This window comes from Arachis hypogaea, chromosome 5 (genome assembly GCF_003086295.3).
Source record: "Arachis hypogaea cultivar Tifrunner chromosome 5, arahy.Tifrunner.gnm2.J5K5, whole genome shotgun sequence".
NCBI classification, from domain to species: domain Eukaryota; kingdom Viridiplantae; phylum Streptophyta; class Magnoliopsida; order Fabales; family Fabaceae; genus Arachis; species Arachis hypogaea.
Genome location: NC_092040.1, coordinates 111,252,004 through 111,277,509, shown reverse-complemented (window position 1 = coordinate 111,277,509; position 25,506 = coordinate 111,252,004). Strand labels below are relative to the sequence as shown.

Here is a 25,506-nt window from a genome sequence, read left to right as displayed (position 1 = left end):
TTTTTTCTAAAGGCTCCAACTAAAATTAGGATAATTTTTCTATCTAAAAAGATAAATTATTTTTTGGCCTTGAGAAATATGCTATATAATTTACTTGTTCAGTGGTGGACTGAATTTTTTTGAATAGTTCACACTTTTTATTTTCGTGTGTTCTTTCACATAAGTCACACGTAACAACTTGTGTTCCAATAGATGAGACTTGCATATGTTTTATTTGTTTTGTGAGTGAGAAAATTTATTTAAACATGAGTTTGTTTAGTACTAAGATTATATTTACCTTAACCTCCTCTATTTTCATCTGTTCTGCGGTCTTTTTTCAAAATTCTTTTAGTGTTTTCGGTTTAGTTACAGCTATTATTTCTTAAAACTTGCTAAGTTTGAGCCCACTTTTCAGGACATGCAGGTGGATCTTTGAACTTAGGTCGGAAATTTTCATGATCGCCTTAGCAAACTGCGTCATGTAGTCGTTTAAACTCTCATGCTACCCCTGTTTGGTAGTACTTAGGTAGTCTGATCTATGTACATATATCATTGATACAGAAAAGTAATCAATGAAAGAAGCGCCAGTTCCTCGAAAGAAGATATCAAGGTTGCCAGAATCGGACCGACCATCGAATTAGTCAAGTGACTGGTTCAATAATTCAACCGGAATCGAACCGTAATTAAACCGATTTAATTAAATATAGAGTAAAATTATAAAAAAATTCAATATATAATTTTAAATATTTAAATTCAACCATTTCTAAATTAATAAAATTTAAAATTTGATAATTTTACACAATAAGTTAACCATAATTTATCATTAAAAGTTCATAAACAACTTCAAATATCAAAATTTATAACTAAAGAAAATCAAAATGCACATAAATGACAAACACAAAATGTTTTACAACTTTAGACAAATCTACTTTAACTTCTATATTTCTTTCATCTAATAAAATAGAAAAAAATTCAATAAAAAATAAATATTAAGGACATATATCTTTATAGAATGAAACAAAGTTTTCTTAAAACAAATGTAGCAGGATTAAGTGTTTAATTTTACACTAATTTTACTCAAAAAATTTCAACTCTTTAATAAGATAAAATACATTACGTTTCTTTTAACTGCATTATACGATAATCACTAGAAATAATTGTACATAATTAAAATATAATTAATTTAAAAAATAAAAAATAAATTAAATTTAGATATTTATAAAATTATTTAATTAAATATTTATTATATAATTAATTTTTGTCATATAAAATAGTGAAAAATATAATCGGCGAGTGGCAAGTGGAGAGCTCATCAGCCATGAGGTTCTTAATTTGAACCTTGATCTCACCATTTTGAAAAAAATTCTAAAATAACAGATTGGTTTGATTCAACCGATTTTTGTCAATTTTTACCGATTTTAATCAATTTTTACCGATTCTTATCAATTCACATTAATTTTTAATTTTAAACGGTTCAAAAAATAAATCGAATCAATTTAGAATTTGATTTATCAATTTTTTAGATGAATCGATCGGTCGAATTCGATTCTTATAAATATGCTTTTAGTTATTTTAGAATTATTGTAAAGTAATGTCATAGGTACAAGTATTTTTGTAAGAAAGTCAAACTAATTTGATACGAACTCAGCAAAAAAATGTGCACATGCGTCACTCCTTTTTTTTTTTGGCTTTTTCAGCATAAAAATTTTGATTAGAGAACACAAAAATTCATTGATATAATACATAAATATTTATATAAAATATATAAATTTTTATGTATAACACATAATTTATTGATATAATATAAAAATTTTACACATAGCATAAAATTTTTTATGCAAATATATTTTGTTGGTTTAGTAATTTAATATTTTGGATATATAATTTTTTAAAAATTACTATATTGTACACTAAAATTTTGGTATTGTGTACTAAATTTTTTTATGCTTTGTATCAAAATATTTATACCGTGTGTATTTATTAATTAAATATCAATATTCTGATCATACAATCGTTTAAAAATTTCTGTGATGTGTTAATATTTATATACATCAAAATTTATGTGCCCAATAATTTTGTAGAACATATATAAAAAAAAAGAATACGTCCAAAAAAAAATACATGCATATGTAATAACTAGTAAAAAATTGCCACATAGTTTTATTGTTATTTTAATATAGTGCAGGCAAGAATAATAAAAGATTGAGAGTATCATTCTGAATTATAATACAATCTAATTTTCTTCAAATCCAATTATCCATTATGTCCAGCATTTTTTCTTCTTTATGCATATTATGGACGGCAGTATTCAATTCAATATATATGTTCCCTGTATTATGCAGTTTGACCGCCACGCCGTCCATATCATTCGTTATCCCCACCCCACATCTATTACACACACCTTATGTTATGTACTAATCAACAAGATCATCATCTGATCAATTAGACATCAATAATTATATATCTCAATATTTATTCTCCTTTTCTAGATTAAGCCAAGTTTTTTTAATTTTTAAGTGCCAAAATTAGTTAGAAACTGTTCTTCTTGATGACCATAAGAAGCACATAATTTTATATATGTATAAATAGTTTCTGATCATCAACATAATGACATGCTGGCAGAAAGAACATTTGTGCTAATTTAGAATGTAACATATACGGAAAATTTTAATTTATGTTGTGTATTTGACGTGTAATGTGTTTGTTGATATTTGATAATGATAAGATCGAACAAAACGTATAATCAATTTAGTCACAACGAATAAATAGCAATGGAGAGGAATTTGGCTTTTGGCAGAGAGCGTCACGTGCTAATTCTGTTTGGCACGAGAAATTGTTTTTTGATGTTTTTTTTTTATTTATTGAAACAAAAATTTTTAAATGTATTAATATATTTAAGGTTGATTTTGTGTCTCTGATGATTTGTTAATTATTTAATTTTGACCTCATGATAAAATTATATTGAAATTAAATGAAATTTTTTTGAATTCAAATAAAATTTTTTAAATCTTAAAAAGTAAAACAGAATTACACTCCAAATATAAGAAACAATTTAATGTTTTATCCTTTGAATTTTTATTCTTATTTGTTTTGTAGTCTATTTTTTGTTGTTTCAATTTAGTTGGCACAGATGCGAAATTACAAACAATAATTTTCCTTTTTTACTTTGCAGACTACGAAATTTTGTATCTGCAAAATGAAAAAAACACTAAGTAAAATGATAATATTTGTATTGTGATGTAAAATGATAAATATAAATAAAATTTTGTATTTTTTTTTAAAAGAGTCCATTGGAATGAATACTCTTTTTTTAAGTAATTACTGGTTAATTTTTATGTATTTATTATGTATAAATAGTTCATTATTAAATGCTTCTTATTAATAAGTAAGGAGCATTGTATTTTTTAATAGTTAAATAAATATTTTTTATTTATTATATCAGTAATGGATCAATATGATTATTATTTTTGAACAATAATTAGTTAAACATATTTAAAAATATTTGTTAAAAATATAGTATTAGACTGTTGGACTAAAATATATTTAAAAAATATGTCTATTTAGTAATTTTACATCATATTTTTGTTTTATTTATATCTATTCAAATATAATACTAAATTTTATTTTAATATGTTGTTAATTATATTGTCATGTTCTGTTCTATTCACAAAAACAAATGCAGCCAAAATATTAGATTATTGGCTAAGAGTGCTGACCAATATAAATTAAAATTATTATCTCTTAAGTTTTTTTTATTAACATATTTCATATTAATGATTTAGAGATAGGGTTTAAAATTTAAGATTTAAAATTTAAAATTTAGTATTTTTTTTAATTTTTAATAGCAAATTAATTGTTAGAGAATATTATCCTCCGTATTAAGTATAAGTAACTTATCTTTGAATTTTTTTTGTTAAGTAAGAAGTTTTATATTTTTATTTTGGTAAATATATGTGTTACATTCTTTTTGATTAAAAAAATTAATTCTCTGTTTATTATATTTTATATTAATAATTTAAATTTAAAAACTAGTATTTAAAAATTAAATTTAAAATTTAGAATAATTTATTTTTTCTTTAATAACCAATTAATTTTTGAAAAATACTATACTTTTTATTTTCTCTAAAAAGACAATAACATTTGCTGGTATAAACACAACAGAAAAAAAAACCAACGAAATCCACTACATATACAATTATACACTGCCAAAAACAAAAAAAATGCTTAAGACATAATCCTTAAGAACTAAAACAAGTACCAATTATGCTAGTTGATTACTGGTTTTGGCAAAGAGGGGCAAGTGACTGCTACGCCGGCAAGGGGTCGTTATCGAGTCCCAACAATGCTACCTGAAATAGGGTCCATGGTTGGGCGACGCGTATTACCTTCCAAAACGAAAACCACGTCTTTGCTTCCTCAATCCTCTCCCTTATGACATGGCTGGGTCCTCTCTCACACCCACATATGCTTGTTCCTTTTCCTTCGTTCTTCTGGGCCCCACTTTGTCCCCTCTTCCCCCTACACCACCGTGTTCTCCTTTTTTCCTTCCACTTTTTTATTATCCATTTCTCTTTTCAGAAATTAATTAAAATTATGAAGTTATTATTTTCATATGTTTTATTTTTCTATATTTAGATAAAAAGGATTTGAATTTTTTAATATTAAAGAATTAATTTAAAAATTAAATTAAACTCCATCATTATATTGTTATTTTTTTTGTTTTATGTTCGAGTTATCTTTTTTTATTTCGCCTCCTTTGTGTAACATAAAAATGGGAAGGAAACGCATAAAATGAGAAAGGTTTGTTTCACTGTGCATAAGAATAGGAAATTGCTGGCTATTAGGACTCGCTTTTTAGGCCTCTTTTTCTTGGATTATGACTTAAAAATAAATAAATAAAAATTCGGTCAACTTCCTTTCTTTCATGGCCAAACCTTGGACAAGGTGATGATAGATATTAATAATATTAAGTATTAACTATTTGTCTATATATTGAAAACGTAAATCGGTTTATGATATATTCCGATCATAAAACAAATTGGTTTCATGATTATTACTAAAATTTCTTTTATTTTTTTAGAAGTTATTATTATTTTAAAATTTATTATTCAAGATCACATTTCACTTAACAAATTTAACTCCTAAATGTTCACTCCAGAAAGAAAAAGTGAATTTATTCACAAAATGTTAACTTTTTATATTAACATAGCACTAGAATTTATGATATACGGATACCCATATAGGATACGATATGATACGGGACACACAGAGATATGCAAATTTAAAATTTTTATATAACATAGGGACACGACATATATATAAAATATAAAGTATTTTTTATATTAAATTATAATAATATTTTAATATTTTATTGATATTAAAATATTTTTTATTTTAATAATTAAAAATATATATTATTTTTAAACTTATTTTAAGAATACATATTAAGAATAAAGCTGGACATGTTGATACGTAATAATATTTAAATGTGTCCAAATATGTTTGAAGAATAATTTTTTATTTTTTTAATAAGATATAGTTGAACACAAAAGACACGCGTATCGAATGAGATAATGAGTGTTGATAAGTGTCGTCTCTAAAATATGTCTAATATATGAACACAAAAAATTAAAAAAATATCCATACTTTATTGATTAGAATTTAATTTATTAAATTAATTTTACAGTTGAATATATAGTTAACCTTATATATAGAGAGAGACTAGAGAAAGTCTTGGATATTTTTTTTGGTGACTCGAAAATCTTGGATATAAATATGTCTGAGACGGATTTCTCCAAACTCAGCAATTTAAAAATTTTCCCATTGTAATAACGTCAACAAATAATTATTACATTATTATGGAGTTTAGTTAGTATTCATTGCCATATAAAATGATTAAAATCATATTTATATAGTGTAAATTTTATGCTATATATTAACTTATAAAAAATATACCAGGGAATGATAATGATTATTGATTAATATACGAGAGAATGATAATTTTAATTTTTTTTAATTGATAATATCAAGCGATCTTTAAATAAAAAATAAAATGAAACTAATTAAGTTTTTTACGTTTTTAATGTATTAAATATATAAAAAATATATATAAAAAATTATTATTATATTTTAAAAATGTAGTCAAATCCCTCTAGAATACTAACACACACATCACAAAACCAGCCCTGTAGAAAAATAATAATTTCACTCTCTTTTTCGATAAAACTAGTACTCGATAATTTTTATTTTTTATTTTTAATAAACAATCCTTAGAATATTAACACAGAACCACACAGAAACCAGCCCCTTTTCTATGGTCATACTTTGATGACATGGCATCCCCTATTCTCCAACCCTTCTCTATATAAACTCTCTCTATGGTAACTTCCTCTCCCACAAGTCACAACACAACACACGCTCTCATTTCATTCCCAGAGAGAAAAAAAAAATTAGAAAGATCCCCAACTCAATTGTGCAGAACTAACTGCAGATACTCTCTCTACATTTTCTCTCACTTTCTTTTCTCCAACTAACTTTATTATTTCACTCTTCAAAGCAAACACACTTTAATTTTCTCATATAAATTAAGGTCGATCATGGCTGTGGATTCCGCTCTATCATCTCCTTTGGGTCCCCCTGCGTGCGAGAAGGACGCGAAAGCGCTGCAGTTCATCGAAGAGATGACGCGAAACGCCGACGCCGTCCAAGAGAGGGTGTTGGCAGAGATTCTGAGCCGCAACGCCGAGACAGAGTACCTCAAGCGCTTCAAGCTCGGCGGCGCCACCGACCGCAAAACCTTCAAGTCCAAGGTTCCGGTGATCACCTACGAGGATGTTCAACCCGAGATTCAGCGCATCGCCAATGGCGACCGCTCTGCAATCTTGTCTTCACATCCCATCTCTGAATTCCTCACCAGGTTGGTTGCTAAATCACAGCATATCTTATTCCTTCTTGCGACTTATTGAGCTTCTCAAGTGATTAAACTTTGCCTCAAGAAAGAATTGAGAAACTTTTAAATGCATTTTCACAAACCTTTTAATGGTATTCATAAGATAGCCAAAAATTAGTGTTCGTACTGCAATTATTTAAGTCGCACAAATGAACAAGCTTAATTATTTCTTTAATTATTTCGATTTGTTGGAATTTATTAAAACATAAAACTAAAGCCAATTTGGAAATCTGAATCTGCAGCTCAGGGACTTCAGCTGGTGAGAGGAAACTGATGCCAACAATTAAGGAAGAACTGGATCGTCGCCAACTTCTATACAGCCTCCTCATGCCAGTTATGAACCTGTAAGTGCTACCTCGAAATAATTGCCGCAACAATTATTTAGTATTCTCTTCCTTTTTTTTCCCCTGGCTGCTCCCTAATCGGTGGCTCTGCATTGTCGTAGAATCTTAGCAAACCGCCAAATTTAACTATCATTAAAGTTAAAAATATTTCATTTTAACTCTCTCTTAACCACGTTTGGAAAATTAATTTTTTTTATTCTCTTATTGAACAGGTATGTGCCAGATTTGGACAAGGGGAAGGGGTTGTACTTTTTATTTGTGAAATCCGAAACAAGGACACCAAGTGGGTTACTGGCTCGCCCGGTTCTCACAAGTTACTACAAAAGTGACCATTTCAAGACCCGACCCTATGACCCGTACAACGTTTACACCAGCCCCAACGAAGCCATTCTCTGCCCGGACTCATTCCAGAGCATGTACACCCAAATGCTTTGCGGCCTCATCGAACGCAACCACGTCCTCCGACTTGGTGCTGTCTTCGCCTCTGGCCTCCTCCGCGCAATCCGTTTCCTCCAGCTCAATTGGCCAGAATTGGCCCATGACATCTCTGCCGGATCCTTGAATTCCCGGGTCACCGACCCTGCAATTCGAGATTACATGTGCCATGTGATGAAACCCGACCCGAAACTGGCCGAATTTGTTGAACAAGAATGCTCCAAAGAAAATTGGGAGGGAATCATCACAAGAATTTGGCCCAACACAAAATATTTGGATGTTATTGTAACAGGTGCAATGGCCCAATACATTCCAACACTAAACTACTACAGTGGTGGGTTGCCACTTGCATGCACCATGTACGCTTCCTCGGAGTGCTACTTCGGGCTAAACCTTAATCCCATGTGCAAACCCTCCGAGGTTTCCTACACAATCATGCCAAACATGGCCTACTTTGAATTCCTTCCTCACGAGTCCAGCAGGGTAGACAGCTCGGCCCCGCCGAAACTGGTTGACCTTGCTGACGTGGAAGTGGGAAAGGAATATGAGCTTGTGATCACCACCTATGCTGGCCTCAACCGCTACCGTGTCGGTGACATCCTCAGAGTCACTGGGTTCCACAACTCTGCGCCTCAGTTCCACTTTGTCCGTCGTAAGAACGTGCTGTTAAGCATCGATTCGGACAAGACGGACGAGTCAGAACTGCAGCGTGCAGTGGAAAACGCCTCCAAACTTTTGGCCGAGTTCAAGACAAGCGTTGTTGAGTACACAAGTTATGCGGACACAAAAACTATACCGGGTCACTACGTGATATATTGGGAGCTTCTGACGAAGGACGACTCTGCGAACTTGCCGAGTCACGAGGTGCTGAATCGGTGCTGCTTGGAGATGGAGGAATCACTTAACTCGGTATATAGACAATGCAGGGTTGCTGACCATTCAATTGGGCCTTTGGAGATAAGAGTTGTGAAGAGTGGGACTTTTGAGGAGCTTATGGATTATGCTATTTCAAGGGGTGCGTCTATTAATCAGTATAAGGTTCCAAGGTGTGTTAATTTTACCCCCATAATGGAGCTATTGGACTCAAGGGTTGTGTCCGTGCATTTTAGCCAACGTTTGCCACATTGGTCTCCTCAAAGGAGAAGGTGATTAAGTGAATTTGTAATTGGGCCTACCGAGTTTAAGTCTAATGTCTAATCATGTAGATGTAGATTTTTGTTAATTTAATTTAATTTTTTAATTTAATCTTTTGAAGTTGTAAGTTTAGACCTAGGACCTGGTGAGAGTTCAATGGGAGATGTTGTACTGGAACGTCTCTTGGCCAGGTAATTGTGTATTTTGGTTGAATTAACTTGTTAAGAGCATGTGACTTTCGTTCTTTTTTACTACTGTACCAAACAGACTTGTCTGAAATTCAAATGGCCAAAAGATGCGGCATGGGTTGGATCTTTCTTCAAAATACTAAATTTCATTGACTCCGTTAAAAACTATATAAAGTTTTCAAATTATTCTTTCTAACATAATCTAATTCCAAATCTCAATCACAACTTTTACCTCATTTCACTCCTAATCTCTAACTTTTCACTACCATTCCACTTCTCGAGTAGCCATTACCATTTCTAAGAATTATACCTTTAAGTTATTAAGTGCATCTTATACAATTCTCATTCCTAATACAAGATTCTTGAAATTTTTGTCATTAATGTCTAAAAAGTTAACCATAGAGTATTGTGATTTGTGATATTCAAATAAATTATGTTGGAAATGTTTTTTTAGATAAGAGTAGGTCTCGGATCACTTTTTCTTTGTTTACCCAAACGATATCTCCCAACTCGACAGGTTAAGAACTAATCCATCACGGATCTGAGCTCCATTTAAGGGTCTCGGATCACTTAATCAGTAGGAGATGGACAAAGCTTCAAAACCAAATCCAAACAAAATATAAACTAAAGACTCTAACACAAAAAGGCTCCAACATCAACATCTTTAAACATCAACACCAAAAAGATATAACTCCTCCACTGAAAAGACAAACTAGAGCCCCCTACAAAGTCTATGCCAAACAAACAAAATCAGACAAAATGAACGATCCCTAATCACCATATAAGCCAACCTATGTTGGAATGTAATTTTACATGTAGAAAGACAAAATGTAATTGTTGATACCACCAATAATATATATCTTGTGTATATCTGCACTTATTTTTGTTTAATGACGGAGAATTTTTGTCGGTAAAGAATTTCTCAAAATAACTTCGTTGCAAGTATAATTCTAAATCGACAAGCAATCATCGGTCAACGTTTAAATTGTTTGTCACAGGTACAAACCCAATAAAAAAAATTGAAGTATTTAAACATTGGGTCGTCTCTCAAAAGAATTGCAGGGAAGTGTACTTCTTATTGGTTATGGTTTTGTATATTTTTGGGTTTTGGATTTGATAACAAGAAAATATAAATTGCAAGAAAAATAAACTAACAACTAAGAAAGGTCTTAGCAAGAATTGAAAATTGGAATTCCTATCCTCATTATCATCATCAATTGTCATGGTAGGTGTAAAGCGCTTTCACTTAGTTATTCTTTAACAAATGAAGGAAAGTCAAACGAGCAAAATCGACATAAGTTCACAAGTTCTAATCAAAGACTAGATTTAGTGAGGCTCAAGCCAACTAGCAACTTTTAATCATCAATCAACAATAGAATTTTGACAATTCAAGAGTCTCCGAATTACTCAATCTAAGTCAAGAACACAAAAATCTATTTTAAAATCTAACCAAGCATTTTATCAAACACTTGGAAGGCAAAAAATAAAAGTATAGAAAAATAACAAGAAATAGTAAAATCTAAGATAATTAAATGCAAGGAATCAATAACCAAAAATTAAAGAAAGAAGCAATAAACATGAAATATCTCAAATTGCATTAAAAGGAAATTGAATCTAACAAGAAGAGTTCATAAACTAAATTGAGAAAATAAAGAAATCAACAAGAGAAGATAAACTAAGATACTAGAACAATAAAAGGTAGAAAAAAATTAAATTAAAGCAAGATAAAATTTTGAAGCTAAGAAGAAATAAGACTAAAAATCCTAAAATCTAGAGAGGGGGAGAGAGCCTTTCTCTCTAGAAACCTGCATCTAAAACTTAAAGTGTGAATGAATGAAAAGTGAATGAATGTCCATCTCCACTCTCCAACCTCTTGTCTTTATTTTTGGACTTGAAATTGGGTCAAAAGCAGCTTAGAAATCGCCCCAGCAAATTCTGTTAATTGCAGCACGTGACACTTGTCACGCGTACGCGTCAGCCATGCATACACGTCGCTTGGACGAATTCATGGTCACGCGTACGTGTCAGTAACGCGTACGCGTTGGTTACAGGATGGTGTGATCACGCGTGCGTTTCAGCCACGCGCGCGCGTCAGTTCTAGCTTCTCAAACCTTCAATTTCTTGTGTTCCATCCACTTTTGCACGCTTCTTTTCCATCCTCTGAGTCATTCCTGCCCTATAAATCATGAAATCACTTAACACACATATCATGGCATCGAATGGTAATAAAAGAGGATTAAGAATTAGCGATTTTAAGGCCTAGAAATCATGTTTTCAATCATAGCACAAAATTAGGGAGAAAACTTAAAAACATGCAATTTACATGAATAAGTGGGAGAATAGTTGATAAAATCCACTCAATTTAATACAAAATAAATTGTAAAATAATGATTTATCATTTAACTATGCACTATTTGGATCTAAGATGGAGATTTTGAGCTCAAAGGTTGATGAGGATCCAAGTCCTTATCTCGTTGGTACCAGGTCGAGAGGACAACTTGTAAAGACCCTTTTATACTTAAGTCAATGAGTGTGGACCTACTTACATCAATTTTCATTTTCTTTTATAATATTTTTAGACATTATCACATAGTTGTTTTCTGAATTCAATTCTTTGTTTCGATAATGTCTTGAGTTATTATCTTTTATGATTTTTAATCATTTTTCGTTAAGCTTTATTGAACTCGTAACGTCTTATGATTGAATATTCTATATTAATGACTAATAAACCTTATCCATAATAGTATCCTAACTCGAGTTTTTTTGACGTAATGATCTTCGTCAAAAAAGCTGAGTTTAATGAATCAAGCCCAATTAATTTTGGTCCTTCTTTTTAGATGCCAAAAACTGAAAGTCTTATTATGAAACTTTTCGGTTTCTTTTTGAGTGGTCACTATCCCTCAATTTTCGAATCACAAAGGACTTTAATCAAAACTTCTCTCTACATCAATCAATCAAAAAAATTTTAACTTGCAAAAAAAAAATTCTTTTCTTCTTCAGTTATTTCGATTTAATTCTCTGTAAATATATAAAAAAGAATGTGTATGTAAATTTTTTTTGCCAATATATTCTTTTTTAGACTTTTTTATTCTTTAATCAATTGAATTGGTTGAATTGTTGTTCATGCAACATCACTTGTCATTTAAAAACTTTCTTTATTAAAAAATTTTTATTTCATTTTTCTTTCCAAAAAACTTCTCGTCTTCCTTTGAAACACTCTCTCCTTCTTTCTCCAAGAGGCGAAAGCTTTTTCCCTTCCTTTACAGCTTCATGCAAAATCTCGTGTGATTTTCAGGTAATATAATTCTATTTTTCTTCTACAGTTTTCATATCCCTCGTACATTTTTTGTTCTTTCATTGCACTTCATTTTTGTTGAACTTCATACATGAAATAGCCTCTGATATGGAATTTCATTGAGAGAGAGAAAGAGAATCACTATTTAGCCTTTTTGTTTGAATAGTATTTTAGGCCAATTCCTTCTCCCATTCTATATGTTTAGAAGTTTTAGAAATAATTTTTTCTTCTTGTGATGGTGGTGCTCCTATAGGTTCTTGGTGAACGGATATTTTATACCCTTTTTGGCACCATTTTCATATAGTTTTTGTTATGTTTTGTTTAAGTTTTATTATATTTTCATAGATTTTAGTGCAAAATTCATATTTTTGTATTCTACTTTTAGTTGTGGCGTTTTACGATAATTTTAGGTAATTTCTGGTTGAAATTGAGTAGCTTTGGAAAAGTCTGAGTTAGAGACAGAGAAATGACTACAGATGCTGTCGGATTCTGACCTCCGTGCACTCGAAGGAGCATTTTTTGAGCTACAGAAGTCCAAATGGCGCTCTCTCAATGGCTATGAAAAGCTAACATCTAGGGCTTTCCAGCTAATAATCCATACTTTGCTCTGAAAATGAAGGTCTAAAACTGGCGTTCAATGCTAGTACTTCACTTTCTTCCTAGCGTTAGACGCCCAAAAGGGAGCAGCTGGTGTCCAACGGCCAAAATGGAGTCCAAAGCTGGTGTTCAATGCCTAAGGAGGGTTTTAGCTCGTGGAGTCACCTTTAGCTCAGCCCAAATACTCACAAAGTGGGCCCCAGAAGTGGATTTTTGCACTATCAACCTAATTTATCCTATTTCTGTAATCCTTAGTTATTAGATTAGTATATACAGGAGATCACCCATATTTAGGATCTCCTACCTCATCTTTGTCCATTCGAACCTTTCATTACTTTTCTGTAAGCTATGAGTCACCAACCTCCTAGGTTAAGGTTAGGAGCTCTGCTGATTCTTATGAATTAATAATATCACTATTCTATTTCAATCTATAGTTGATCCCATTCTAAGATGTATCTTCATTCTTCATACTAATGAATTGAGAGTGTAAGTTGACCGTCATCCCTATTCTACATGGATTCTTGCGAGTCCTTGACGGGATAGTACTGAACCATAAGCTTAATTATACATCTTTTAGATTTGGTTTATTTGCTTGTTAATTAAATAAGTTGCAAGTGTTTGCTTGATGTTGATTGGGTTGCTTCTTGCTTGAATCTTGGCTTAATTTTTTATGAACATATGCACTAAGCATTAAGTCTTTGTTTGATTGCCGAAATTAACTTTGAGTTTGATTCATATGTTGTAGCTACCATATGCATTAGACTATATCCTTGTTTGGCAACTTAATCATCAATGGTGCACCTTAGATGATCATTGATGTCATTTAAGACTGGATTTCATCAATGCACTTATACTTTGCTTTAATTTACTAGTATCTAGTAGGTTGGAATATTCATGTTTTGTTTGCATCCTAGGACAAATTATTTATGAGTGTATATTGAATTATGTGAATTGAGTTGAAATTACTTGTTCATCATGACTTTCATATCAAATTAATCACATGACCGATACTTGTTTCTTGTTAATGCCTTGCATTTGTTTGAGTGACTTGACTTGATTCTTATCAAGCTTGTCACTTTTTGCAACAAGTATACCTTTACCATGTGGCTATTTCATTATATTTTATGATGAATAAGGAGTTTCCGTTTTATCATTGAATTGGTTATTATTTGTTGTGATATTTTATATTAATTTTGCGCTTTCACTTGCACAATTTCAATATCCAATATCTCAAATATTCAATTCACTTGAGTTATAGTTACCTAAGTTTGTTTGTGCCTTAACTTTTGCTTATTCTTTACTCGCAACCTAGGCTACTTAATTTAGGAACACATGCTATTTCTTTTGATTGTGTGGATACCATTTTACCTGGCCAGTGTATGTGTTCTAGATAGTGCGCACATTTAGAAAACACATATTGTCTTTTATCATACCACACTTTTATGACCTCTTCCTCAATTCTCGTTTATTTGTTTTCTACAGCAACCTGAGCCTCAGTGTCCACCAGCTGAGGGCAGAGCTTCGTAGATCCTTATCTCCCGAATTATGTGCATGCACGAAGGACCGTGCAATGTTTAAGTATGGGGGAAGATCCGCAATTTTGGGGTGTAAATTTCTCTTTCCAAAATACTTTGTAATATTTTCTAGCTTTTAGTAGTTATGTTTTTTGTGAATATTTGTTAGTATTTCATGACATTGCATTTTGCTTTAGTTTGCTTATATATAGATATCTTGGCTTGCTTATAGTTTTATTGTAGTAAATATTTGCATGTTGTCTAGTATAGGAAATAAGTTTGGTGAAAACTGATGAGCGGATATTTTATACGCTTTTTGGCGTCATTTTCATATCGTTTAGTTATGTTTTGTTTAAACGTCATTATGTTTTCGTAGGTTTTAGTGCTAAATTCTCATTTTTGGATTCTACTTTGAGTTGTTGTGTTTTATGGTGATTTCAGGTAATTTCTAGCTGAAATTGAGGAGCTTTGACAAAGTCAGATTCAGAGGCAATGAAAGCTAGCAGATGCTGTTAGAATCTGACCTCTGTGCACTCAAATGAGCATTTCTGGAGCTACAATCGTTCAAATGAAGTGTTCTCTACGGATTTGGAAAGCAAACTTCCAAAGATTTTCAGAAATATATAATGGTCTACACTTTTCTTCGAAGGAGTTTGCTTATATTGGGCGTTGAATGCCAAGGAGCTACCCCCTGGCTGGCGTTCAATGCCCCAAGGAGACAAGCCAGCGTTGAACGCTCAAGAACCACACCCTTTGGGGCGTTCAATACCCACCAAGACACAAGGCAGCGCCAATCACCCCCAATGGGTGTTTAACGCCCATTCCTCAAAGTTGAACGCCAAGCTCAGTCCAAGTACTTAACCAAAGTGGGCCCAAGGATGGATTTTTGCACCTCTAGTCTAGTTTGTTATACTTTTTGTACTTCTTAGTTATTAGATTAGTATTAAAAGGAGAAGATCACCCATGTTTAGGATCTTCTGCCTCATCTTTACCTTTTCACGCTTTACTTTCTGTAGAGCATGAGTAACTAAACGTCCTAAGTTAGGGTTAGGAGCTCTGTTGATTCTCATGGATTAATAATATTATTGTTCTATTTCAATACACGTTTGATTCCATTCTCTTGTGCATTTTCGTTCTTCATCTCATAAATTATTAGTGACCCATGCAATCATCCTTGTTCTATATGGTTCCGTATGAGTCCTGCTCGGATAGCATTGGACCACAAGCTAGAGAATGCACTACGGATTCCAAGAGCGTGCTTGGACGACTTTGGATTTATGACATATAATCCCGTTAACTGTGGGTTGCTGAGGTTTCTGTGGCGTTAAGGCTAGAGTATGAGAAGCAGCGTTCCCTGATCTGGAAGATCCGACCTTGTCTGTGACATTTTGAGTAGGATCGCGAAGGGGAGTGGATTGCTTAGGTCTTCACCTTCGACTATAGTGGGAAGCCATAAGTTAACTTGATGAGGATGCTACATGAGCTGCTCAGATATAGTGGATTGCTATGGTGTAGAAGAGACTAACTTGATGAGGATGCTACATGAGTTAGTCAATTACGGCTGCCATTGAATGAATCATTTGTTGTTGAAGAAAACAGTACGAAAATTTAATCCGGAAAGAATACGCATCTCCGAAGCCTTAAATAATTATCCATCATTGCTTTTACACAAATCTGGTATTTCGTTCTTTATTATTTTGTTTATGCTTCTTAATAAACAACCATCTTTTCTAATTGCCTGACTAAGATTTACAAGATAGCCATTGCTTGCTCAATCCGACAATCTCTGGCATAAAAGCAATAAAATAAAGGAAATGACAAGTAAAACTAGAAGAGCAAAGATGTAATAACAAGAAATTAAAAGGAAAAACTAAATCAAAACAAGAATTAAAAGTTGAATCTAAGAAAAATTAACCTAAACTACCCTAAATTCTAGAGAGAATGGAGAGCTTCTCTCTCTAGAATGCTACCTACAACATGATGAAAACTACACTATGATTCCTTTCCCCCCATTTTCTTGCAATCCTTGGGTTCAAAAGTATCAGAAATGAGTTGGATTTGGGCCTCCTTGAGCTCAGAAATTGCCCCCAGTGTTTTGCCTTTATGTGAGTCATGTGACCAACATCACGCATGCACGTGAATGATGCGTGCGCGTCGCTTGATGATTCTCTGGTCAGTCACGCGCGTCGCTGGCAAATCTCCTTTTCACGTGTATGCGTGGGTGACGTGTGCGCGTGGCCTTTAGTTCAGCAAATCCTCATTTCTTCATGAATTCTCCATTTTTTCATGCTTTTTCTTCATTCCTTCAACTCAATCTTTGCCTTCTAATCCTGAAATCACTTAACAAACATATCAAGGCATCGAATGGAATTAAAGTGAATTAAATTTATCAATTTTTGGGCCTAAAAAGCATGTTTTCACTCTCAAGCACAAATTAGGAGAAATTCACAAAACCATGCTATTTCATTGAATAAATGTGAGAAAAGTTGATAAAATTTCTTAAATTCAACATAAGATAAACCACAAAATTTGGGTTTATCAACATACTTATGCATCAATTTGTGACCATATGCATTGATTGTATATATATATATATATATATATATTTCATAAAAGAAAAGAGAAAAAGAAGAAAAGAAAAGAAAAAGAAACAGATAGCAATAAAAAGGGTATAAAAATACCCCAATGTAAAGTCCAATTATAATCAATGCACATGTGAGGTGAATTGAATTGAATTTAATGAATGAGTATGTAAAAAAAATGAGATTTTGGGTATCTAGGCTTGATATTATATTTGTATAGGTCGTATATGTGTCTAGTGAGAGGTTAGGTTAATCAAAGATTCAAATTCTAGCTCGCTTAACCATATATATCCTTGTCCTTACCCTTAACTATATACTTGCATATGTGAATTGAATATTTGTTGATTATTAAATGAAGAACAAACTTTAGAAAGCATGATTAGAGGAGACTTGAGTGGATCAACGCTAAACACTTGAGTGACTAGAGTGCATACACATCCGGTGAGGGATTCAGTTGCTCAATTTCATGTTTTCACCTTTGATCATCTCTTATCTTTCAAGTTTATCGATTCTTTTATATGACTCAATTCAATTGTGAATTTGATTTGGTTATAATTACTTTAGCCCTTGATTGGGCAAATATATTTTCTTGGAACTTGATTTACTTTGACTAAGTAGATACTTATAGATAGATAGATAGTATTAGTTAGAATAGTAGCATAAAGGTAGATAGGTTGCATTTAGATAGTTTGTATTGAATAAATGTTAATACACCTTTTCTGTCTTTCTTGGGTTTAGCATGAGGACATGCTATCGTTTAAGTGTGGAAAGATTGATAAACCACAATTTTATGTTGTATCTTATATTGAAGTGTGTGAATTTTATCAACTTATTATCTTACATTTATTCACTGAATTAGCATGATTTTACGAATTCCTCCTAAATTGTGTTTAAGAGTAAAAACATGGTCTTTAGACTCTTAAATTGCTAAATTTAATTTACTCTAATTCCATTCTATACCTTGATGTGTTTGTTAAGTAATTTCAGGCTTAGAAGGTAAATATTGGATTAAGATGTGAAGAAAAAGCATGCAAAGTGGAGAATTCACGAAGAAATGAGGTTTTGGAACACTTCATGGTCATGCATACACATGCCTTGTGTAACAACCCAATTTTTGACACATCATGATTAATTCCAAACGTTTTGGTGTTACTTGTCGTATAGACTTAATTTGCTCTAGACTCAGAATTTCATTATGAAATGTCAATATAAGCCTTTGTTGGATTAGCGTAATTAAACTACTTTCATAAAATTCATCTAGTTTTTCCGCAAAGTTAATACTTAAAGCAACATCACAGATAGATACATGATAACGGAAGATATATATACAGATATAAACATAAGATAAGTTTTGGAGATACATGCTAAAGATCAAAATATTGAATACTACATTGAGATATATGTACATAGAAAAAATTAGAAAGACAGTCCCAACACTCACACGGGTCCTACCTCTCTAAAATATTACAAAAGTGAGGCAAAGTAATACTATAGATAAACAAAAAGAGTAGAAGATCAGCTATGTCAAATTCCGGAATGGTCTCCGAACAGCTCCCTAATAAGTTGTCTAAATTCCTCGGAAAAAGGCTCCTCATCGGACCCCAAGTCCTCCTCTAAATTATCAACCTAGGTGGGTGAATCATGCATCTTGTTGTCTAAAACATTCATGTTGCTGTCTAAAAATCAATGAGTTTGTTTCATGCTACAAAAACATGCATCTTGTTGTCTAAAAATCAATGAGTTAAAACAGTTTCAAAGAACAACAACTCAGTTTTATTCAGAAAATAGCGAATCAGAGAACAGCAAAATAATTCACTAAATAAAAATTCAAATCTAATTAAACTGTAATGAATTAAATCAGAGAACAGAAAAATGAGATATTTTCAAAAACCTAAAAATAAAAGAACAGAGAAATAAGAAGGTTGGAGTTAGGAGGTTGCAGCTGCGTGTAATGTTGCTAAAGCAATAGAGCAGCAGAGGGGTGGTTGCCGTGTTGCTCAGAGCTTGCCAGCAAAACAGAGGTTGCTATAGTTCTGCATCTCTAGTTCGTGAAGAGGAAGAGGCGAGACAAGAAAAAAAGAGGAAGAAGGACAAGGCGAAGAGAAGGGAGATGGGTTTTTCGCCAGTGGTGGTTCAGCGGAGAACGAGGATCGCATGCGTCGTTGCCGTGAAGAAGCGTAAGTGGAGAAGGAGACTGCGTCGTCGCCCATGAAGAAGAGCTCCGTGCCATCGCTCGTGGAGGAGAGCACCGCGTAGTCGCCGTACGTGGAGGAGAGCACTGCGATCGAGCTAATATTGCCGTTAGGAATTCCTCGATTAGCAAGGGAGAAAGGGTGTGTGCGTGCAGTAGGTTTCTGGGTTATGTATGTTAGGGCTTAGGGTAGTATAATAAACTGAAGTACATTTGTTCTTTTTTTTTTCTAAATTATTTAATAGAAAAAATAATTGGAAAAAATATGATTAAAATTTTTCTTTTAAAATTTTTAACTATGAACAGTTTTAGGCAATTTTTTATAGATGTTATTTGTTCAATTTTTTTGACAAGTCTTATTAAATGTATTTTTAGTTAAAAATATTGTCTTAAAGTTTTTATATTGTAACATTTTGTAAATATTGTTTTAGATATCAAAGACAACTATTTTTATGGTGGCAAAAAAATTGGTTATCTTTGTCTTACTCAAAGACAACTGATAAAAAATGTTGTCTTTACTTATCTAAGACAAATTTTATTAAATGTTGCTTTGAATAAGAGTTATCTTAAAATAAAAATATTATAGTGGTTAGAGTAAAATATACCTAGGTAGTATAGAAATTTTATAAAATCATTGAGATAAAGAATAATTTAGGATTAGGATATAATACTATAAATTTGCTTTGGAAACACATAAAATTTTATTTATCAACACACCCATGAGTTCAAATAATTATTTTTAATTTAAATTTTAAAATAAACCTATTAATCATATTTTATAAAATACAGTTTAAACCCAAAATATCACTTACTTAAATTAAATTGTGTAATTCTTTTATTATTGAATTCTAATTTTTATGTTAAAAAATATTCAATTATATTAAAATTACATAAGAATCTTTATTAATTTAAAATTAATTTATCTTATAATCAATTTAATTACTTTTAATAAAATAATTTTTAAAAATATAAAACTCAAACTTAATAAAATAAACATATTTAGATTTTCAAAAGTACAGACATGTTATATTATTGCTATATATAGCAGCTGAGTATAACTAACTATTGCTCACTAAACATAACAAACTAACAGTCATCTCATGCATGCTCTAATTTGTATAAGCTGCATTCTTATTTACATTAGCTACTATGGACTCACACTGTTAAAAATATAAAATGCTTTTTATTTATTTATAGTGTTAAAATTATCTTTTTTTAAGTTAAATATATATTTTTTAAAAAGTATAAATTATAAATTCTAAAAAAATGTTTCTTTAATTTTTTAATGCTTTTAATTATTTTTATTATTAAAATTTTGTCAAATATACTAAAAAATATAAAAATAATAAAAGTAATAAAATGTATGGTTAATCAATATAGTAAACAACTTACACTATAATAAAAATATCTTCAGCTCAGGTTTTAAAAATAATGAAGTGTATTTTTTTTTCTGCATATACATCATGAATGACTTTTAAAAAGATAAATTTGTGCACGAATAACACCTATCGAATTCCCATCATATAAGTAGATTATATATTATAAATAAAAAATTTAATTTTAATAAATTAATAATGTAAAATATTTATCATAACTTTTCAATTACAATTATTTATTTGGATGATAATTCACATGATAAATATAAAAAATAGATATTTTAGTAGATATTACAATACATTATTGAATATAATATTAAATATTTTTATATTAACAAAGTTAAATTTAAAAAAAAATTGCTTTTTTTTTTCCGAGAAAATGCTTCGTTAATTATTCCCAAAACTTAAGGTAAGTTTATTACTGATATTATTTCAAGTGGATTGCCACATCACTACCTCATTGTAAAAAAAGTGAGGAAAGTAACGTGTTTACTGTTCACCATATGCATGAGCGCCTTGTTCGAGATAACTCCCAACACACGCTGCACTCCATCAACCTCACTCTTAGAAATTTGGTCAAAATACCCCTCAAACATGCAACAACAGATACACTAAGCCCTTGCAATGTTCTCCATCAAGGTCATTAGAGTAATTCCCACATTTTAAACTGAGACTAACAAATTGGTCAATCTAAAGTTTCGCCAAACCAAAGCACTATATTAAAAGTCACAACAACTCATAATTTCTCTCTAACTCTCATTCTCTCACTTACAATCATGGCTATTACAACAATAAATTCAAACCTCCTCTACAAGATTATTATTGTTATTTCCTTCCTTGCACTCACAACTTGCCCGGTTGCCTCGGCCGAGGAATGCACTTCGAACCATGAAGGAGAATGTCACAACCGGAGCGAGGCGCTCAAGTATAAGATAATAGCAATATTTGCAATTCTGGTGACGAGCATGATCGGCGTAACGCTGCCGACGCTCTCACGCATTGTGCCGGCAATTCACCCAGACCGTGACCTTTTTGCGTTAGTGAAGGCCTTTGCCTCCGGTGTCATCCTCGCCACGGGTTACATGCACGTATTGCCAGACTCATTCAATGACCTCATGTCGGACTGCTTGCCGGAAAATCCGTGGCACAAGTTTCCATTCACTACATTCATCGCCATGTTTTCCGCTATTTTCACCCTCATGGTGGACTCTTTCACCATCAGTTTCTTTAAGAAGAGAATCCCTGCTTCTTCTTCTACTAGTGATGTTTCCGAAAAGAACATTGAAGTTAATGGTGGTTGCCGCGAAGTGAATAAAGAATTGGAATTGCTTAGTCACAGTCACACTCACGGTCATGAGATTGAACATGGGAATGGAAACATGAAAGTTGTGAGTGCGGAACAGTTGCTACGTTATCGTGTTATCTCTCAGGTTAGTTGCCTTAGCTGGTAAACTACCAAAATAATAGTAGAAAGCTTATACCATTAACAAAAAAAGAACCCCAATAAATATGAATGATAAATAAGTTTTCGAAAAAATTATAAACGTGATAACAATAATAAAACAATATCATATTTTGTTAGGGATAAGTATTGTTTTGGTCCCTTACGTTGAGAGTCGGAATCGAATCTGTCCCTGATCTAATTTTCGATTTAGAATCGTTCTTAACGTTTTTTTCGTATTAAAATCGTCCTTTTAAATTTTTTTGGACAAAAATACCTTTATCACTACCAACATAATTACCTCCTTCACCACCACCGCCACCAACTGCCACTCCATCACCATTATCAACATCATCATCACCATCATCATCATCATAAACACCCACTGCCATTCCACTACCACCACCAATAATATGTTGTTATTTTATTCTGTTTTTGTTATATGCATGTAGCACTACTAATCTTCGTTTTATTATTGTTGTTGGTGGTGAATTTTGAGCTTGTGGGTTATGTTTATTATTTATTGTTTCGTGTATGAATTGTGAGATATAATTGTGTGTATATAAAACATATGCAGGTGTTGGAGCTAGGGATTGTGGTGCACTCAGTGGTGATTGGTTTGTCATTGGGAGCTTCAGATAATCAATGCACAATTAGGCCTCTCATTGCAGCACTTTGCTTCCATCAAATCTTTGAGGGAATGGGTTTAGGAGGCTGCATACTTCAGGTTTAATTTATTGATCATCGATATATATCTTTATTATATTTTCTTATGTTAAAAAAAATAACTACACCAAAAAATAATACTAGTTAATTTTGTTAAAATCAAATTTTCTTAACTACTAATAATGAACTCATTAATGAAACATTGGATGAATAAATATTAGAAAAGTTAGTTTCTAGTCTTTTTCCTAACAACAACAACAAGAATAATAATAATAATTACTCATGTTTTTCTAAAATAATTTTCTATTTTTAAATATATACATAAACTAAGAAAATAATTAAAGAATTTTAAAGTTACAAAAAATTGAACCTATTTAATAAAATTATATTAATATTTTTTTACGTATTCCATTTCTTTTCTTAGTAACTTAGTTCAATCATGTCTTTGTGTAAATGTATAATTAAAAAAATATATTAAATATTCTCACCAATTTTCATTTAGTTTGTAAAAATAATAGCTTTTTTTGGTGTCTCTATTTTCATTTATAGTATTTTCGAGTTTTACAATTTTAAATGTGAAAAATTGAGAATAATCGAAACAAAATTTCTTTATTGTTACATATTTATTTTTCACAGTTCTCTAAAGTGAATATAAAACACTAAAAATGATTTAATTAGTATGTTAAAGTGATAAAATATATTGATGCTTATATTTGAATGGTTTAATCCTAGTAATTTAACAGTTGGATAATACTGTTGTTGTCTGTATGGTATCCAAAGAATAAAGAATAATAAAGGAAAAAATATCTAGAAGTGTAATAATTATTGAGATAATAATTATGATAAGAGTGAACTACTTTTGGGTTCTGAAAATTTTTATTTTTTAACAAAATGACTTTTAAAAGAATGAAATAACATTTTGATCTTCCAAAATAATGTTAATTTGCAAAATATACTAAGAATAAAAAAAGGTATTCCATAAATTTAATAATTTTAGTTTAAGTAAATTCTTTTTTTAAAATTTTTTTTAGTAAAAATATAAATACTAAAAAAATACTCTATGTATTGAATGTTAGGTAAGTCTTCTGTACCTACCTTCTGAACAATTTCTACATGTTATAACAAAAAAAAATTCAAATATATAAGTTGTTTGCCCATTATGAAAAAAATACTGTATTTTATCAAATTGAGAAAATTTTTCTAAGCTTAATTCTATTTCTTTCTTTTGAAGATTATTTTATCAAATATTAAATTATTTGGGATCAAAATTATGATTCACTCACAAGTGATATATAACTTTATGTAAAAAAAAAAGGTAACTAACAATGATTTAATATATAAATAGATACTCATCTAACGAATATATATTTCTTTTTCATTATCTTTTTATGGGAACAGGCAGAGTATGGGATAAAGATGAAGTGCATTATGGTATTCTTCTTTTCCGTGACAACCCCATTTGGAATAGGATTGGGGATAGCTCTGTCGAAGGTGTACACTGACACAAGTCCAACCTCTCTCATAGTTGAAGGTGTTTTAAATGCTGTGTCTGCTGGGCTTCTCAATTATATGGCATTGGTAGAGTTATTGGCCACTGATTTTATGGGCTCAAAACTTCAAAGTAGAGTGAAGCTTCAAATTTTTTCATATCTTTTTGTTTTGCTCGGAGCAGGAGGCATATCAATCATGGCAATATGGGCATAGAAAAAAAATAAAGAAAAAAAAGAATAGAATAGAGTTTTTAGTGAGGGATTATTTTTTACTTTTTTTTCTTCTCACATGCCTTTACTAGTTGACACCGGAGAAGTAAAAACAAAAAAAAGAAGAAAAAAAAAGAAAAAGAAGAGTTCTCGAATTTCATGGGTTATTTATTTACAATCAAATAGTTTGCGTGGCAAAATTATTTTTATTATAAAATAAAAAATACTTTATTTTCTAAAAAAAATTAATCCAACTTTAAATCCCAAAATTCAATTTTGGTTTTTAGTGGGAGCAAGTTTGTCATATCACCGCAAACTTTATAAAATTCATAAAGTTGGTTACACTCCGGACTTTAAATTTCTACTTTTTTTCGTATTGGAAATGGCTTATTTGTATACTTTTGCGTACTCATGTATTCATGGAGACGATGATAGTAATTGTTATTGTCACCGACGATGTTGAAAAAGCTAGTTTGTTGTCTGTCTAGTATTCAACTCTCCAACTTTTCTTCTCACGCAAATTAAATCAAACTAGATTTTTATTCTTATACTACTGTGTACTCTTTTTGTTTAAAATTAATTTAATAATGTCATTTTTTAAATTAATTTTGCAGTACTCCTAAGTAATAAATACAATAATATAAGTATATTATTTTTATTGAATTAAATTAAATATTTTTAAAATTTTAAAATTTAAAATTATTTATTGGATGAAATAAAAAAATAAAAATTAAACAAACATAGCAACCATTTAATTATACACACATTTCGGTGACTAAGACATTAATTAGAACTTTGTATATATTTTGGGTATTGAAATCTTTTGCGAATTTTTTACACGTATATCAGATACTCAGTATCCATTTAGCTCTTGTGACACAAATCGGACTTTGAATACCCGAAATTTATTCATTTGTTTATCTATTATGATATTAATTATTTTCATTAAATTAACATAAAACACAAAACAACTCAAAATAATAAGTTGAATTTGAAGATAGAAGCTACCTTGAAGTGAAACGTAAGTTTTTTCACGGCATGGCTCTTCTTCGCTCAAGGGAGACTTCCTATGTCTCTCACGTCACTTCAATCGCAACTGCATTACATTGTCTTCT

General features: G+C 31.2%; 2 protein-coding genes across 2 annotated transcripts; both read left to right on the top strand.

Annotated features, from left to right (window-relative positions):
• The first annotated feature begins 6,143 nt into the window (after window positions 1-6,143).
• On the top strand, window positions 6,144-9,092 carry LOC112802737 (probable indole-3-acetic acid-amido synthetase GH3.1). The gene is made up of 3 exons (XM_025846083.3): window positions 6,144-6,895; window positions 7,171-7,272; window positions 7,485-9,092. The coding sequence occupies exons 1-3, from the start codon at window positions 6,576-6,578 to the stop codon at window positions 8,854-8,856; spliced, it is 1,794 nt and encodes a 597-aa protein (XP_025701868.1). The 5' UTR covers window positions 6,144-6,575; the 3' UTR covers window positions 8,857-9,092.
• A 12,266-nt stretch (window positions 9,093-21,358) lies between these two features.
• Window positions 21,359-24,540, top strand: LOC112803993 (probable zinc transporter 8). The gene is made up of 3 exons (XM_029298756.2): window positions 21,359-22,014; window positions 22,603-22,752; window positions 24,090-24,540. The coding sequence occupies exons 1-3, from the start codon at window positions 21,361-21,363 to the stop codon at window positions 24,393-24,395; spliced, it is 1,110 nt and encodes a 369-aa protein (XP_029154589.1). The 5' UTR covers window positions 21,359-21,360; the 3' UTR covers window positions 24,396-24,540.
• The last annotated feature ends 966 nt before the right edge of the window (window positions 24,541-25,506 follow it).